An 18,864-nucleotide genomic window follows, 5' to 3' on the forward strand; every position below is an offset into this window, starting at 1 on the left:
GTGACTGTCTGTAAGCCTTCTGTTACTGTGACTGTCTGTAAAGCCTTCTGTTACTGAGACTGTCTGTAAAGCCTTCTGTTACTGTGACTGTCTGTAAAGCCTTCTGTTACTGAGACTGTCTGTAAAGCCTTCTGTTACTGAGACTGTCTGTAAGCCTTCTGTTACTGACATTGTCTGTAAGCCTGCTGTTACTGCAAGCGCATATTACCATGGATGAAGGAAGGGATTTTCATAGCAGTTGTGACAAAAACGGTTTTGAGAGCTGCTTTGCGCCCTCTTCTCCTCCTTCTCCTGCTGTTGGCTGTTGCCACCCTAAAGGCAACCCATCCCCCCATCTCCCACCCCCTCCCTACACTACCCCCCCCCCCCCCCAGTTCTATTCAAATTAGTCATTGGAGTGTCCTGTATCGTTCCTAACACACTGCAATTAGCCCAATTAGGGGGCTTTTAACAAAGGAAATGGCCAGGAAACAAGCTATTTTCTACAGTGAGAGCGACCGGAGGGTGGGGCGGGTAGTAGAGAGAGAGAGAGACTAGCGGGGTTAAGATGGGAAATGGAGAGAAATCTGGAGTAGGACAGAAAGATGGGGCAGAAATAAAGGAAAAGGTGAGGAGAGTCCGAAAAATGGAGAGAAATATTAAATGGCTGCCCTGCTATTTCATACATATTGTATTTGTCTATATTCAGGGGCCCTCCCATATTGACAGAGGGGCTGTCATAACTTTTGGCCCTTACATATTACATGGGTAGTGTGTAAAGTAAACCATGCCAATTAACATGAACCCCCCCTCCCCTCCGTCTTCATCTCCATCCCACACACACAAGCCAGTGAGACAAGTGCTCCCAGGCCCAATCTGTCAGTGTTGTGTCAACGATGATCATTAACGCTGGGTGTCGCTCATAAAGAGAGCAGCTAATTGGCTTCCTGTCCCGTGGGGGTCCTCCTCTTCCCACCCTGACCCTCATCCCTCCAACCCCTCCAACCAAACACTCGCACGAAAGTTCAGTGCTGAATTATTGAATGCAACTCATTGCTGTATGCCAGGGCTATTTTTAATTGACTTCAGGCAGTCTTTCGCGTCAGGTCTTTCATCCGTCGTCTCTTCAACCTTCGTCATGCTGTATAGGCGATGCAGTAGGAGCGGGTGTGAAGGAGGTGAAGGTTTGGGTCCATATTCATGAGTCCTTGGTGAGTAAGGAGTGCTGATCTAGGTCTTATTGCCTTTTCTATCATGATGAATAAAATGACATGGACAGAGGGGGGGGGGGACCTGATCCTAGATCAGCACTCCTAGTCTGAGACGCGAGATTAATACAAACCCAGGTCGCTGGTCCTGTGACGATCTCACTCCCTTCCTTATACTGAACTCAATTCCTTAGCCAGCGTGTCTCATCTCTGTCATTTCAATTTATCTGCTGACCTACTAAAGGGACAAGGTTCTCAGGTCCGGAGTCCTGAAGGGCAGAAATACAAGGCTGACGGTCAATACTTCTGCAGTAAATAGACAGGAGCGCCATCATCAATTACTGATTGATAGTATGTGTGTGTGTGTGTGTGTGTGTGTGTGTGTGTGTATGTACAGTCCCAGTAGGTAATAAGTAGTTTGATAACGCTGATTGATTCGTGTTGATATGATCCTTGGAGAGGAGGACCCTGTAAGGAAGACGGACCATTGCCTGCACTTGAGGGATAATGTCAGTGCTGTACAGGAGAGGATACCAGTTCAGTTATCAAGAGTTTGCAGTTATTTTGCTATATCATATACATTTTTGTAGAGTCTTTATAAATGAACTGCTGGTATACATACACTACCTTTCAAAGGTTTGGGGTCACTTAGAAATGTCCTTGTTTATGAAAGAAAAGCAACAAAAAAAAAATGTGTCCATTAAAATAACATGAAATTGATCAGAAATACGGTGTAGACATTCTTAATGTTGTAAGTGACTATTGTAGCTGGAAACGGCGGATTCTTTATGGAATATCTACATCGGCGTACAGAGGCCCATTATCAGCAACCATCACTCCTGTGTTCACATGGCACGTTGTGTTAGCTAATCCAAGTTTATCATTTAAAAGGCTAATTTAGAAAACCATTTTGCAATTATGTTAGCACAGCTGAAAACTGTTGTTCTGATTAAAGAAGCAATAAAACGGGCCTTCTTTAGACTAGTTGAGTATCTGGAGCATCAGCATTTGTGGGTTCGATTACAGGCTCAAAATGGCCTGAAACAAAGAACTTTCTTTGAAACTCGTCAGTGTATTCTTGTTCTGAGAAATGAAGGCTATTCCATGCGAGAAATTGTCAAAAAACGAAAGATCTCGTACAACGCTGTGTACTACTACCTTCACTGAACAGCTCGAACTGGCACTAACTAGAATATAAAGAGGAGTGGGAGGCCCCGGTGCACAACTGAGCAAGAAGACAAGTACATTAGAGTGTGTAGTTTGAGAAACAGATGCCTCACAAGTCCTCAACTGGCAGCTTCATTAAATAGTACCCGCAAAACACCAGTCTCAACGTCAACCAACAGTGAAGAAGCGACTCCGAGATGCTGGCCTTCTAGGAAGAGTTGCAAAGAAAAAGCCATGTCTCAGACTGGCCAATAAAAAGAAAAGATTAAGATGGGCAAAAGAACACAGACACTGGACAGAGGAACTCTGCCTAGAAGGCCAGCATCCCGGAGTCGCCTCTTCACTGTTGACGTTGAGACTAATGTTTTGCGGGTACTATTTAATGAAGGCGCCACTCTCCCATCCTCTGGTCATTCTCGTCTCTCTTTCTTGAGGAAGAATCAATACAGCTCCTGAAGCTCTCAGAGGCCAGAAGTGGGGGGAGGGGCCGTTCACCGCAGCCGCATCTAAGCCCTCCCCAACTGATTCCCCTGGGGACAGAGAGGGGCAGCCATCAGTCCACACCATGTCCTGTCCCCTCTCGGGTGGAGCACCGACTCCCACCCCATCACAATGGGGGAAAGGTACATATGTGATCCTACAACCCTTCGCCTTTTGCAGCGGCTCATTTCAATGTATCCGCTCACAGTGAAGATGGATGGAGCTCACTTTACCCCCAAGTGCCCTCAGTACCAAAGCTCTCCTCCCGGCTCTCGTTCAATTAGCCGGGGCAGGAAGACAAAATGTCAGTTGCCACCAAGCACTGTCTCTAAACCACAGTGTTTTGACTCCGCCCATTCCAGTAAAAAAGTATTTGTCGCATCGAAGTGTCTTGCCAATGGCACAGAGAAAAAAATCAACAAAGGGGCAACTCACCATTAAACGCTGCCAGAGGGCCCTCTGGCACCACTGGCGGGTGACTGTCATTTGACTTGTGGGTGACTCGCTGCAAGAGCAGGGAACTGGCGCGCATGCGCAGCCCGACCCTGGGTCTTGTTCACAGTTACAAAGGTGTACAGACTGCAGTTCGCTATGAAGCCAACCGTTTTCAACGGGATCCTAGCTTCAAGAAGGAGTGGCGACTCGGCTCGCATACTAGAGCAGGAAATCTATATATTGCGCAAGGGAGCAATCAGAACAATACCAGCAGAAGGGAGCCTTTCCGGAGCCATTCTGGTGGGAGGGATAAGCCCCATTCTGGACCGATGGCTATCTGTTTAACGTGCTCTATTCGTAGAGGTGACTGGTTCACTTCAGTCGACCTGCAGGATTCTTATTTTTACAAAAGTATTCTGCCTGCACACAGGAGGTTTCTCAGATTTGCCTTTCAGGGCGAAGCCTACAGATACCTCGCTGTCCCCTTCACACGTGCAAGCCCGTCATACATTGTAACCCACCTAACTGAGTTAAGATCAACCAGAGAAATAGCCGTTTGGTACCCACACAGAGAATAGAATACTTAGGCGTAAAGCTGGATTCTCTCTGTTATCGCGCTACACTGTCAGACGACCGCATTACATTGTCCCAACAGTGCCCTTTCCTGTTCCTCGGTTACGCTCAGAAAGTGTTTCCGAGTACGAGTACTGGGGTTGATGGCTGTGACGGGCCGCACCGCCAGAACGCACAGTAAAGACCCCTGCCTAACGAATGTCCTTTTTCATTTTATGCACGTTAGCCCTTACTTTGCTCTATGCACATGGAGATGATACACATAATATATAAATGACGACGTTAACCAGTTAACCATTTATTATTCTCAAACAAACCAACCATGCAGTTTTAAAAAATACGGATAAGAATAAGAAATAAAAGTAACAAGTAATTAAAGAGCAGCAGTAAAATAACAATAGCGAGACTATATACAGGGGGGTACCGGTACAGAGTCAATGTGCAGAGGCACCGGTTAGTTGAGGTAATATGTACATGAAGGCAGAGTTATTAAAGTGACTATGCATAGATGATAACAACAGAGAGTAGCAGCGGTGTAAAAGAGGGGGGATCAATGCAAATAGTCTGTGTAGCCATTTGATTAGGTGTTCAGGAGTCTTATGGCTTGGGGGTAGAAGCTGTTTAGAAGCCTCTTGGACCTAGACTTGACGCTCCGGTAGCACTTGCTGTGCAGTAGCAGAGAGAACAGTCTATGACTAGGGTGGCTGGAGTCGGACAATTTTTAGGGTCTTCCTCTGACACCGCCTGGTATAGAGATCCTGGATGGCAGGAAGCTTGGCCACAGTGATGTACTGGGCCGTTCTGACAATTTTTAGGGCCTTCCTCTGACACCGCCTGGTATAGAGATCCTGGATGGCAGGAAGCTTGGCCACAGTGATCTACTGGGCCGTTCTGACAATTTTTAGGGCCTTCCTCTGACACCGCCTGGTATAGAGATCCTGGATGGCAGGAAGCTTGGCCACAGTGATGTACTGGGCCGTTCGCACTACCCTCTGTTGTGCCTTGCGGTCGGAAGCCGAGCAGTTGCTGTCACATTCTGACCTTAGTTCCTTTTTTTATGTCTCTATTTTTGGTTTGGTCAGGGCGTGAGTTGGGGTGGGCATTCTATGTTTTTGTTCTATGTTTTGTATTTCTGTGTTTGGCCTGGTATGGTTCCCAATCAGAGGCAGCTGTCTATCATTGTCTCTGATTGAGAACCATACTTAGGTAGCCTGTTCCCACCTGTGTTTGTGGGTAGTTGTTTTGTGTTTTGTCACCTGATAGGACTGTTTCGTTTTTTCGTTGTTTCACCTTTGTTATTTTGTGTTCAGATTAATAAAGTTAACATGGACACGTACCACGCTGCATTTTGGTCCAATCTTTCATATTCCTCATCAGACGAGGACGAGAACCGTTACAGTTACCATACCAGGCAGTGATGCATCCAGTCAGGATGCTCTCGATGGTGCAGCTGTAAAACCTTTTGAGGATCTGAGGACCGATGCCAAATCTTTTCAGTCTCCTGGGGGGGGGGGGGGGGGGGGGGGGGGGTAGGTTTTGTCGTGCCCTCTATGGTAAAATCTTGCCGAAGAAGAAGGCAGACGTTTTACGTTCCCCACACCGATTGTGTTTTTTTGTTTGTAACTTATTTTTGTACTTATGTAATATCTTATGGAGTCGTGGCTGAACGACGACACTATCAACATACAGCTGGCTGGTTATACGCTGCACCGGCAGGATAGAACAGTGGCATCTGGCAAGACAAAGGGCGGCGGACTATGTATTTTCTGGTTTCTGGTGCACGAAATCTAAGGTTTTGAGCTTTGAAAAGCTGGTCATGGCTCACATCAACACCATTATTCCAGAAACCCTAGACCCACTCCAATTTGCATACTGCACCAACAGATCCACAGATGATGCAATCTCTATTGCACTCCACACTGCCTTTTCACAACTGGACAAAAGGAAAACTTATGTGACAATGCTATTCATTGACTACAGCTCAGGTTCAACACCATAATGTCCTCAAAGCTCATCACTAAGCTAAGGACCCTGGGACTAAACACCTCCCTCTGCAACTGGATCCTCGACTTCCTGACGGGCCGCCCCAGGTGGTAAGGGTAGGTAACAACACATCCGCCACCCTGATCCTCAACACGGGGGCCCCTCAGGGGTGCATGCTCAGTCCCCTCCTGTACTCCCTATTCACTCATGACTGCACGGCCAGGCACGACTCCAACACCATCATTAAGTTTACTGATGACACAAGGACAACAACGTCTCCCTCAATGTGATCAAGACAAAGGAGATGATCGTGGACTACAGGAAAATGAGGACCGAGCACGCGCACATTCTCATTGACAGGGCTGTAGTGGAGCAGGTTGAGAGCTTCAAGTTCCATGGCATCCACATCACCATCAAACTAACATGGTCCAAGCACACCAAGACAGTCATGAAGAGAGCACGACAAAACATATTCCCCCTCAGGAGACTGAAAAGATTTGGCATGGGTCCTCAGATCCTCAAAAGGTTTTATAGCTGCACCATCGAGAGCATCCTGGTTGCATCAAATCAAAATCAAATCAAAATTGTATTGGTCACATACACATGGTTAGCAGATGTTATTGCAAGGGTAGGGCAATGCTTATGCTTCTAGATCCTACAGTGCAGCAGTATCTAACAGGTAATATCTAAGAATTCCACAACAAAACCTAATATGTAACAAATTCCACAACAAAACCTAATACACACAATCTAGTAAAGGAATGGGATAAGAATATATAAGTATAAAATATATAGATGAGCAGTGACAGAGCGGCTAAGATGCAATAGATAGTAAAGAATAGATAGTGAAGGATACAGTACATTATATACGTATGAGATGAGTAATGTGAGATATGTAAACATTCTTAAAGTGGCATTATTGAAGTGACTAGTGTTCCATTTATTAAAGTGGCCAATGATATCAAGTCTGTAGGTAGGCAGCTTCCTCTCCATGCTAGTGGTGCCTGTTTAACAATTCGATGGCATTGAGATTGAAAAACAGCTTCTATCTCTCTGCCCTAGCTTTGATGCACCTGTACTGATCTCACCTTCTGGATGGAAGCGGGGTGAATAGGCAGTGGCTCGGGTGGTTATTGTCCTTGATTATCTTTTTTGCCTTCCTGTGACATTGGGTGTTGTAGGTGTCCTGGAGGGCAGATAGTTTGCCCCCGGTGATGCATTGTGCAGACCGCACCACCCTCTGGAGAGCCTTGTGGTTGTGGGCGGTGTTGTTGCCGTACCAGGCGGTGATACAGCTCGACAGGATGCTCTCAATTATTCACCTGTAGAAGATAGTGAGGGTTTTCAGTGACGAGCCACATTTTTTTTGACTCCTGAGGTTGAAGAGGCGCTGTTGCGCCTTCTTCACCACACTGTCCGTGTGCATGGACCTTTTCAGTTTGTCGGTGATATGAACACAGAGGAACTTAAAACGTTCCACCTTCTCCACTGCTATCCCGTTGATGTGGATAGAGGGGGTGCTCCCTTTGCTGTTTCCTGAAGTCCACGATCATCTCTTTTGTTTTGCTGACATTGAATGAGAGGTTATTTTCCTGACACCACACTCCCAGGGCCCTCATCTCCTCCCTGTAGGATGTCTCGTTGTCGTTGGTAATCAAGCCTACCCCTGTTGTATCGTCTGCAAACTTGATGATTTAGTTGGAGGCGTGCATGACCAGGCAGTCGTGGATGAACAAGGAGTACAGGAGGGGGCTGAGAACGCACCTTTGTGGGGCCCCAGAGTTGAGGATCAGCTGGGGGCAGCCCATCAGGAAGGCCCGTCAGGAAGTCCAGACCCAGTTGCACAGGGCAGGGTCGAGACCCTCAAGCTTAATGATGAGTTTGGAGGGTACTATGGTGGCGAATGCTGAGCTGTAGTCAATAAACAGCATTCTTACATAGGTATTCCTCTTGTCCAGATGGGATAGGGCAGTGTGCAGTGTGATGGCGATTGGATCGTCTGTGGACCTATTGGGGCGGTAAGCAAATTGAAGTGAGTCTAGGGTGACAGGTAGGGTTGAGGTGATATGATCCTTGACTAGTCTCTCAAAGCACTTCATGGTGACAGAAGTGAGTGCTACGGGGCGATAGTTATTTAGTTAATTTACCTTAGCTTTCTTGGGAACAGGAACAATGATGGCCATCTTGAAGCATGTGGAGACAGTAGACTGGGATAGGAATTGATTGAATATGTCCGTAAACACACAAGTCAGCTGGTCTGCACATGCTCTGAAATCGTATACTAAAATATGAAAATTCTACATGTCATGTCTGAAGATGCAGCTAGCGATGCCGTCTGGGCCAGCAGCCTTGCGAGGGTTTTACTCACGTCGGCCACGGCGAAGGATAGCCCACAGTCTTTGGTAGCAGGCCGCATCAGTGGCACTGTATTGTCCTCAAAGCGTGCAAAGAAGTTGTTTAATTTGTCTGGAAGCAAGACGTCGATGTCCACGATGGGGCTGAATTTCTTTTTGTAATCCATGATTGTCTGTAGACCCTGTCACATATGTTTTTATTTTATTTTATTTTACCTTTATTTAACCAGGCAAGTCAGTTAAGAACACATTCTTATTTTCAATGACGGCCTGGGAACAGTGGGTTAACTGCCTGTTCAGGGGCAGAACGACAGATTTGTACCTTGTCAGCTCGGGGGTTTGAACTCACAACCTTCCGGTTACTAGTCCAACGCTCTAACCACTAGGCTACCCTGCCGCCCCATGTCTCGTGTCCACTTTGTCTTTATGCTGACACTTTGCTTGTTTGATTACCGTGCGGAGGGAATAACAACACTGTTTGTATACAGTCATGTTTCCAGTCGCCTTGCCATGATTGAATGCGATGGTACATTCTTTAAACTTTGCGCGAATGCTGCCATCAATCCACAGGTTCTGGTTAGGGAAGGTTTTAATAGTCACAGTGGGTACAACATCTCCTATACACTTACTTATAAACTCGCTCACTGAGTCAGCTTATACGTCAATGTTGTTATCTGAGGCTACCCAGAACATATCCCAGTCCACATCATTGAAGCAATCTTGAAGCTTGGAGTCCGCTTGGTCAGACCAGTGTTGGGATAGACCTGAGCACGGGCGCTTCCTGTTTTAGTTTCTGCCTATAGTAGGGGACCAACAAGATGGAGTCATGGTCAGATTTGCTGAAAGGAAGGTGGAGGAGGGCGTTGTATGCATCGCAGATGTTAGAGTAGCAGTGGTCGAGCATGTTACTCGCTCGTGTACAACAATCGATATGCTGATAGAATTTAGGTAGCCTTGTTCTCAAATGAGCTTTGTTAAAATCCCCAGCTACAATAAATGCAGCCTCAGGATATATGGTTTTTAGTTTGCATAATGTCCAGTGAAGTTCCTTGATGGCTGCCTTGGTATCCTCTTGCGGGCGGATATACATGCTGTGACGATAACCGAGGAGAGTTCTCTTGGGAGATAATACAGTCGGCATTTGATTTTGATGAATTCTAGGTGAACAAAAGGTCTTGAGTTCCTGTATGTTATTACAATTACACCATGAGTTGTTAATCATGAAACATACATCCCCGCCCTTCTTCTTACCAGAGAGATGTTATTCCTGTCGGTGCGATGCACTGAGAATTCCGTTGGCTGTATGGACTCCGACAGCATGTCCTCAGCTAGCCATGTTTCCGTGAAACAGAGTATGCTACAAACCCAGATATCTCTGTACCGGAGCACCAAATCTAGGTCCAAGAGGCTTCTAAACAGCTTCTACCCCCAAGCCATAAGACTCCTGAACAGCTAATCAAATGGCTACCCAGACCATTTGCATTGCCCCAGAACCTGTTCTACTGCTGCTGCTACTCTCTGCAGTACACTCAGCTGCGTTGACATTTCACAAAGATACTCTGTGAGATACTTTGTGAGAATTCTTCAAAAAATAAAAGAAATGTCACATTATTATCAAATCGTATACTAAAATATGAAAATTCTACATGTCATGTCTCATAAATCGATATTTATCTTACCTCTATTGTTTTATGTCCTTTGGATTCGAGACGAAAGATGATGATTTCAGTGGGAAAGTCGGTACTACGACACTGAGGACAGTATGTGTAGGGTGTCCAATCAAAAACCAATGGTTCAAATAAAGAAAATTGTTCAGCATCGTGTCAGTTTGGCTGGATGCTGTGCGAGAATTAACTACCTGACGGGTTTAGGGATGATTCTGTTGGGACTACCCTGGCTTCGGAGAGCATGTCTGCAATATGGGAGTTAGCCATATTTCCTTATGTGATACATTAAAAAAAGAGTATTTGAAAGAGAACTCAAGGTCATTTTTCGTAACCCTGGTCCGCAAGAGCCACTCTCTGAGGACGGGAGAGTTGCGTCTCACCTCATTCGCCACTCGACTTGTTTGTCTCCGACAGACATTGTGTGATTGGTTCTTTGTAGTGATCGTGCCCTCCATCGAGTCCCCATATGTATACGTCTTACTCACATTATCAGAGAACCAGGGTTATGAAAGTAATGTTGAGTTTTGGGAGATTGAGAGTCATAATACTTTGTGTGTGTTTAATCTTCACAGAGAATGACAGACCGACATCACTGGTGCCGGATCTCATCGACTACAACATGCCGCTCACCACCACCTATCTGAAGCAGATGAAGCTTCAGTACATGAGTACAAATGAGCAGGTAAGAGCCTGTACATTATGTTGTCCAGAATAGGTGAGGGTTGGATGGAAGTGGCCGTCTTCACAGTCCTTTCTATCAGGCTCTCTGTGTGCCACACACACACACACACACACACTACCCCCCTCCCTTGACAGCCCCCTATCTTCCATCCCCAATGCCAGGTTGGCTATCTGTATAAGAGCATAGACAGAATCATTCAGGACTGCCAATCAAGCACAAATAGGAAAGTGTGTGTATGTGTGTGTGCTTGCTTGCGAAAATATGTGTGTGCACCGATGAAAGTGTGTGTGTGGGTGTGTGTGTGTGACTGGTATGATAACCAAGGAGGGAATGGGGTTCAGCTCATTCCAATTAACAAAGCCTCTAAGCGTCAGTCTAATTAACTGAGGTGTGAGAAAAGTTTGTCATGAATCTTCCTGGAGGCAGAACTAAGCAATTTCCATTTGATGGGCCAGCTTCAATGTCAAAATTGTCAATATCGTTAGGGTTGGGCATTAGGGTTAGCAGTGTGGTTAAGATTAGGGTTAAGGTTAGGCCTGTACCAACTAGTGACCACTCTATAGAGCTGATGTGGCTTTTAGCTGGAGATTTTCAGCAGAGACTGAATTGAGGAACAATGACTCACCTTTAAAAACAAAAAAAAAGGGAGCACAGGGCAGGTAGGGCGAGAGAGAGGGAGAGAGAGAGAGAGAGAGAGGGAGAGAGGGAGAGAGGGAGAGAGGGAGAGAGAGAGAGAGAGAGAGGGAGAGAGGGAGAGAGGGAGGGGGAGAGAGGGAGAGAGGGAGAGAGAGAGAGAGAGAGAGAGAGAGAGAGAGAGAGAGAGAGAGAGAGGAAGAGAGGAGAGAGAGAGAGAGAGAGAGAGGGAGAGAGAGAGAGAGAGGAGAGAGAGAGAGAGAGAGAGAGAGAGAGAGAGAGAGAGAGAGAGAGAGAGAGAGAGAGAGAGAAAAAGAAGAAACTACCCCATCAGGACATGCATGTCCAGCCCAATTCAATAAAGGAGGAAATTACCAAGCATCCTTCCTGTAGACACTGGGCGGTGGCTCTGCCCGCACCATGATGGGAGGGGAAGAAGAGGGGGAGGTGTGACAATGGGGAGAGAATTAAAGAGGGGTGGTTCATTATCCATTATGGGCCCTTTTCCCATTTATTCTGTCTTCTCTTGAGAAAAGTCATTTATTTCCTTGAGGTGGCAGGGGAGACATAAAGGTGGGGGTAGGTAGGCTATAATTACTAGAGGGCTAAAGGAAGACACCACATAAGATACCAGTTAAAGTAAAGACTAGCTTGTAGTTTTATGATGCAGACAATTACACTGATGGACGTGACAAACTATCCTCAATATTAAAGATGATCCACCCCCTAAAAAAAATGTTTTATAAAAAAAAATAGACTAGTTTATAAAATGAGGAGTTCCACGATATTGATGATGAATAAAAAAACTGTCCATTTATAAGATCAAACAGGTGTCATTTGCATATTGAAAAAGACAGGCACACATATGGTCAATGTAGATCTTCTCTTTCTAACCAATATGAGTTTTATAGAGGGGAGAATGCAGCTCAGAATCAATGTATTGTCTTGGTCACTATAACTACAGGGATTGAAGATGCACCAGGTGCTGACCTTTTTTATTTATCCTGTATTTAACCAGGCAAGTCAGTTAAGAACAAATTCTTATTTACAACGACGGCCTAGGAACAGTGGGTTAACTGCCTGGTTCAGGGGCAGAACAACAGATTTTTACCTTGTCAGCTCGGGGATTCGATCTAGCAACCTTTCGGCTACTGGCCCAACGCTCTAACCACTGCCTGCCGACCTATGGACCATTTCAAAGGACTACACTCATCAATATTTACTGTTTGTGTTACTGGTTCACGTATTATAACAGTTACCACATTGGATCCAGACAAATCTCTTGCTCTTCGTGGTGAAATGGTGTTTTGTTTAGACATACACTTTCCACGTTTCGCCTGTAGGTGGCAGAAGTTCCCTATAAATCTGTCTCAGAGGGCGTACATGCAGTTTATTGACACACAAAGCATCTGTTGACTCCCTGTAAACGGACTCACGTGGATAGGGTATAAATCTTTTTAAAAGTTAGACTTTTTTTTAGACCTTTGTACTCCATGACAAAAAAATCCTTTCGAATGAAAGATGACTATTGTGTGGTCAAATCTTGAGGCATAGACGTTTCTTTAATAAATGCCTCCGTTGTGTGCACTGTATGCTACTGTAGGCTATTGATACTTTGTGGATCGCTCACTTATTTGTAAACAGATTTAGTTATTTTGATATATCAATTACATATTTCTGTGGTAATGCTTAATTCAAAGCAAGTTAAATCATCAAGCCTATTTATTATAACCCTGTATCAGTTTTTAGAGATTGTGAAAATATTTCCAAAGGTTTAACCAGTTATTCCATTTATGATTGTTTTTTTATATACTGCCCAAAGGCTACCGGACTAACAGGCCTACTCTTTAGCTAAGTAAATTATTAATCCACGTTTACATTTTAATTTTACTTTCTTGTCAACGAAAAAGTGAGAGTGAAAAGGTAGCATGAAAAGTCCGGTATGGGCATTTGTAGAGAAAGAAAGCAATGTTCTGGGAATTAACAAAGGGGAGATGGGAAAGGCAGAGGGACGGTAGTAAAAGCCTGTCTAAAGAAGCCAATGACAATTGAAATGGATTTAGTCAACCCACTGTATAGCAGTCCATCTTTTGCACAAGGTGTGACGTCAGTTATCGCCGCCACGCCTCCGTCTTTGGGGCTGGTTGCCAGTGCGAGTCGCGGAGGGTCCTGTACTTGCTCCCATAGCAGGACATTGTCTTTAGAATTAGAAGCGAATAAAGAGACCGGCAAGGGGGAGGCAATTATAGAGGGGTTTGACATTCACACTTGAAAATTCACCATCAGAAGTGAAGGTAAGCATTTCTTTCACATGATATGGTTATGTTGTTATTTTCATCTGCTGAGCTGTGCGCTATGTAGAAGCTATTTTCGCCAGCTGTGGGAAACAATGTTGTGGCAATTACTCCTCCACTTTTCTCTTTATTCTTACGCAAATATATAATAATTTCAAAACAATTAATAGCTGATAAAAATGCTTCATACATTTTAGTTTTCTATAATAGCCTTAGGCCTTATAGCCTTTCGATAAGCCTTAGGCTATATTTTCTATCAATGCATGTATTATAGCGAATAGTGTGCTGTAGAAGTGAACAATCTATTCGATTCTCTCACAACTTAACATGTAGTATAATAGCCTACCATTCAAATATAATATAAATATCCAACATTTATTCCAAGAAGGTACTGCACCTGACATCTAACATCGCACATACATGTGTTATTAGCCATCCTTATTATCCAATTAAAAAATATGCGCTGATTTATTTGATTAATTAACATAATAGCGTTTTATAAATTGTCCTAGTGATAATTCATCATGTTCTTTAGATGTTCGCTATGCAGCAACAGCATACTGTTAAAAGTGCATATTTACGTATAGTGTGTATCGTCGCAGGCCATTCTGTATGTCACATTGTTCTCTGTGGGATGCAGAATGACCAAGCAGCACAATTCTCTACAGTACAATCCTGCTCCGCACCGCACACATCCCGCATCGCACAGTACAATCCCGCACCGTAAAATACAATCGCGTGTCCATCTGCATTAATACAGTAATCACTTCAGAATAATAGTGTACAGCAATTTGCTTTGTATATTATATCTTCCTAGTTACCTGGCCGCTGAAAAATTTGCAAGCCCGTGTAGGATACATTGTAGCTATTATAATTTCACACTGAGAGGTTTGAAATAATGTGACATATAGAAGTTCAATTTCGAGGTTCAATGTTACTATGGTAACACTTTCCCTGGACGGTTCCCCCTGATGGCCAGCGAGCCGTTACCCCAAAAGACCTAGCTAGCTACTTTAAAAAAAAGGCTAAACATTCAAACGTTAATACCTGTCAGCTTTTGTATTTATATCTGGGGTACGTGTGCAAGCTCTGTCAACATTATTATCGCTTCAAAGTAGCCGAGCCACGGTATTTACGGTAAGTGAATGGAGGTAACGTTAGGAGGGAGCGTTAGCTTGTCAACATTTGACAGTTAGCCTAACGTTTTGCATCTCTGGTAAATTAGCTTGCTGCGTAGCTAAATAGATAGCTAGCTATCTGTCTGTCTTATAAGTGGATACTTTGAGATACTGATGAAACGGCATGTTCCCTCAGTCCTCAGCACTAATATGTTCCCTCAGCACTATGTTCCCTCAGTCCTACAGTCCCTCAACGCTATGTTCCCTCAGCCCTCTACTTGTCCACTGAACCAATTTCAGTCAAGAATCAGAATCACCTTTATTCGCCAAATAGATTTGCATACAGGAATTGACTTTGTGAAATGGTGCTTCTACAATAAACAGGATATACAGTCAGACAATAAACAGAAAATAATGACAACAAATATGGAAGCAGAATGTACACAATTCAAATACAGTAATGTATAGTATGTACGCTATGAACACACGCTAAAAACTACGGCAATGTGCAGCTCTAAAAGAACAAATGCTTATTTTAATGCAGAAAAGGCTGAGTATTTCATAATTTTCCACATGAATATGTAAGTAATATATGGGACCTACTGGATTATGTTCAATCACTATGACCTTGAACTTTTGTCAATATACCAATGACCTGAATAGCATTTTCTGAGAAAAGAAATAGTATCTCAGCACCTACTATATATACACACTAACACTCACACAAAACCCACACACCTTCACATGCAATACACAAGCACACACATAACACACACAAGCTCACACATAACACATTCAAGCACACACATAACACACACATGCATACCAACAACACAAACACACATACCAACACAAACACACACTTTTACACTAATCATAGGCTGCTGCTACTCTTTTCTTTACTTATTATTATATATCCTGATGCTTAGTCACTTTACCCTGCTTTCATGTACATATCTACCTCAAATACCTCATACCCCTGCACATTGATCTGGTACTGGTACTCCCTGTATATACAGTGCCTTCGGGAAGTATTCAGACCCCTTAACTTTTTCCACATTTTGTTACGTTACATACAGCCTTATTCTAAAATGGATTAAATACAAATAAAAAACTCAGCAATTTACACACAATACCCCATAATGGCAAAGCGAAAACAGGTTTTTATAAATGTTTGCAAATTTATAAACAATTAAATATCAAAATACCTTATAAGTATTCAGACACTTTGCGATGAGACTTGAAATTGAGCTCAGGTGTATCCTGTTTCCATTGATCATCCTTGATGTTTCTACAACTTGATTGGAGTCCACCTGTGGTATATTCAATTGATTGGACATGATTTGGAAAGGCACACACCTGTCTATATAAGGTCCCACAGTTGACGGTGCATGTCAGAGCAAAAACCAAGCCATGAGGTCGAAGGAATTGTACGTAGAGCTCCGAGACAGGATTGTGTCGAGGCACAGATCTGGGGAAGGATACCAAAAAATGTCTGCAGCTTAGAAGGTCCCCAAGAACACAGTGGCCTCCATAACCTTCCAGAAGGACAACCATCTCTGCAGTACTCCACCAATCAGGCCTTTATGGTAGAGTGGCAAGACGGAAGCCACTCTTCAGTAAAAGGCACATGACAGCCCACTCTGAGTTTGCCAAAAGGCACCCAAAGACTCTCAGACCATGAGAAACAAGATTCTCTGGTCTGATGAAACCTAGATTGAACTCTTTGGCCTGAACGGCCAATCGTCACGTCTGGAGGAAGCCTGGAACCATCCCTAGGGTGAAGCATGGTGGTGGCAGCATCATGCTGTGGGGATGTTTTTCAGCGGCAGGGACTGGGAGGCTAGTCAGGATTGAGGCAAAGATGAATAGAGCAAAGTACAGAGAGATTCTTGATGAAAACCTGCTCCAGAGCGCTCAGGACCTCAGGCTGGGGTAAGGGTTTTTTATTTTATGTATTTCACCTTTATTTAATCAGGCAGGCTAGTTGAGAACAAGTTCTCATTTGCAACTGCGACCTGGCCAAGATAAAGCATAGCAGTTCGACACATACAACAACACAGAGTTACACATGGAATAAACAAAACATACAGTCAATAATACAGTAGAAAAAAATTAAGTAGAAAAAAAGTCTATATACAGTGAGTTTAAATGAGGTAAGAGAAGGGAGTTAAGGCAATAAATAGGCCATGGTGGCGAAGTAATTACAATATAGCAATTAAACACTGGAATGGTAGAAGTGCAGAAGATGAATGTGCAAGTAGAGATACTGGGGTGCAAAGGAGCAAGATAAATAAATAAATACAGTATAGGGGATGAGGTAGTTTAATGGGCTATGTACAGGTGCAGTGATCTGTGAGCTGCTCTGACAGCTAGTGCTTAAAGTTAGTGAGGGAGATATGAGTCTCCTGCTTCAGTGATTTTTGCAGTTCGTTCCAGTCATTGGCAGCAGAGAACTGGAAGGAAAAGCGGCCAAAGGATGAATTGGCTTTGGGGGTGACCAGTGAGAAATACCTGTTGGAGCGCGTGCTACGAGTAGGTGCTGCTATGGTGACCAGTGAGCTGAGGTAAGGCAGGGCTTTACCTAGCAGAGACTTGTAGATGACCTGGAGCCAGTGGGTTTGGCGACGAGAGTGAAGCGAGGGCCAGCCAACGAGAGTGTACAGATCGCAGTGGTGGGTAGTATATGGGGCTTTGGTGACAAAACGGATGGAACTGTGATAGACTGCATCCAATTTGTTGAGTAGAGTGTTGTAGGCTATTTTATAAATGACATCGCCGAAGTCGAGGATCGGTAGGATGGTCAGTTTTACGGGGGTATGTTTGGCAGCATGAGTGAAGGATCCTTTGTTGCGAAATAGGAAGGCGATTCTAGATATAATTTTGAATTGGAGATGCTTAATGTGAGTCTGGAAGGAGAGTTAACAGTTTAGCCAGACACCTAGGTATTTGTAGTTATCCACATATTCTAAGTCAGAGCCGTCCAGAGTAGTGATGCTGGATGGGCGGGCAGGTGCGGGTAGTGATCGGTTGAAGAGCATGCATTTAGTTTTACTTGCATTTAAGAGCAGTTGGAGGCCACGGAAGGAGTGTTGTATGGCATTGAAGCTCGTCTGGAGGTTAGTTAACAGTGTCCAACGAAGGGCCAGAAGTATACAGAATGGTGTCGTCTGCTTAGAGGTGGATCAGAGAATCACCAGCAGCAAGAGCGACGTCATTGATGTATACAGAGAAGAGAGTCGGCCAGAGAATTGAACCGTGGCACCCCCATAGAGACTGCCAGAAGTCCGGACAACAGGTCCTCCGATTTGACACACTGAACTCTATCAGAGAAGTAGTTGGTAAACCAGGCAAGGCAATCATTTGATAAACCAAGGCTCTTGAGTCTGCCAATAAGAATGTGACAGAGTCGAAAGCCTTGTCCAGGTCGATGAATACGGCTGCACAGTAATGACTCTTATCAATGGCGGTTATGATATCATTCAGGACCTTGAGTGTGGCTGAGGTGCACCCATGACCAGCTCTGAAACCAGATTGCATAGCGGAGAAGGTACGGTGGGATTCGAAATGGTCAGTAATCTGTTAGTTAACTTGGCATTCGAAAACCTTAGAAAGGCAGGGTAGGATAGATATAGGTCTGTAGCAGTTTGTGTCTAGAGTGTCTCCCCCTTTGAAGAGGGGGATGACCGCTGCAGCTGTCCAATCTTTGGGAATCTCAGACGATACGAAAGAGAGGTTGAACAAACTACTGATAGGGGTTGCAACAATTTCGGCAGATCATTTTAGAAAGAGAGGGTCCAGATTGTCTAGCCCGGCTGATTTGTAAGGGTCCGGATTTATCGGTGATGACAGTGTTTCCTAGCCTCAGTGCAGTAGGCAGCTGGGAGGAGGTGTTCTTATTCTCCATGGACTTTACAGTGTCCCAGAACGTTTTTGAGTTTGTGCTACAGGATGCAAATTTCTCCTTTAAAAAGTGAGCCTTAGCTTTCCTAACTGCCTGTGTATATTGGTTCCTAACTTCCCTGAAAAGTTGGTTCACCTTCCAACAGCACACAGCCAAGACAATGCAGGAGTGGCTTTGGGACAAGTCTCTGAATGTCCTTGAGTGGCCCAGCCAGAGTCCGGACTTGAATCCGATCGAGCATCTCTGGAGAGACCTGAAAATAGCTGTGCAGCGACGCTCCCCATCCAACTTGACAGAGCTTAAGAGGATCTTCAGAGAAGAATAGGAGAAACTCCTCAAATACAGGTGTGCCAAGCTTGTAGCGTCATACCCAAGAAAACTTTATGC

At 44.4% G+C, this 18,864-nt stretch overlaps 1 protein-coding gene across 2 annotated transcripts in view; it reads left to right on the forward strand.

Annotated features, from left to right (window-relative positions):
* Positions 1 to 18,864, forward strand: part of LOC109907853 (nucleolar protein 4-like) — a 125,894-nt gene that overhangs the window by 43,078 nt on the left and 63,952 nt on the right. For both annotated transcript variants that reach the window (XM_020506100.2, XM_020506101.2), the window contains exon 4: positions 10,419 to 10,528. In XM_020506100.2, coding sequence (XP_020361689.1) covers positions 10,419 to 10,528 — 110 coding nt within the window. The remainder of the gene's footprint in view (positions 1 to 10,418; positions 10,529 to 18,864) is intronic.

This window comes from Oncorhynchus kisutch, linkage group LG17 (genome assembly GCF_002021735.2).
Source record: "Oncorhynchus kisutch isolate 150728-3 linkage group LG17, Okis_V2, whole genome shotgun sequence".
In the NCBI taxonomy this organism is placed as follows: Eukaryota; Metazoa; Chordata; class Actinopteri; order Salmoniformes; family Salmonidae; genus Oncorhynchus; species Oncorhynchus kisutch.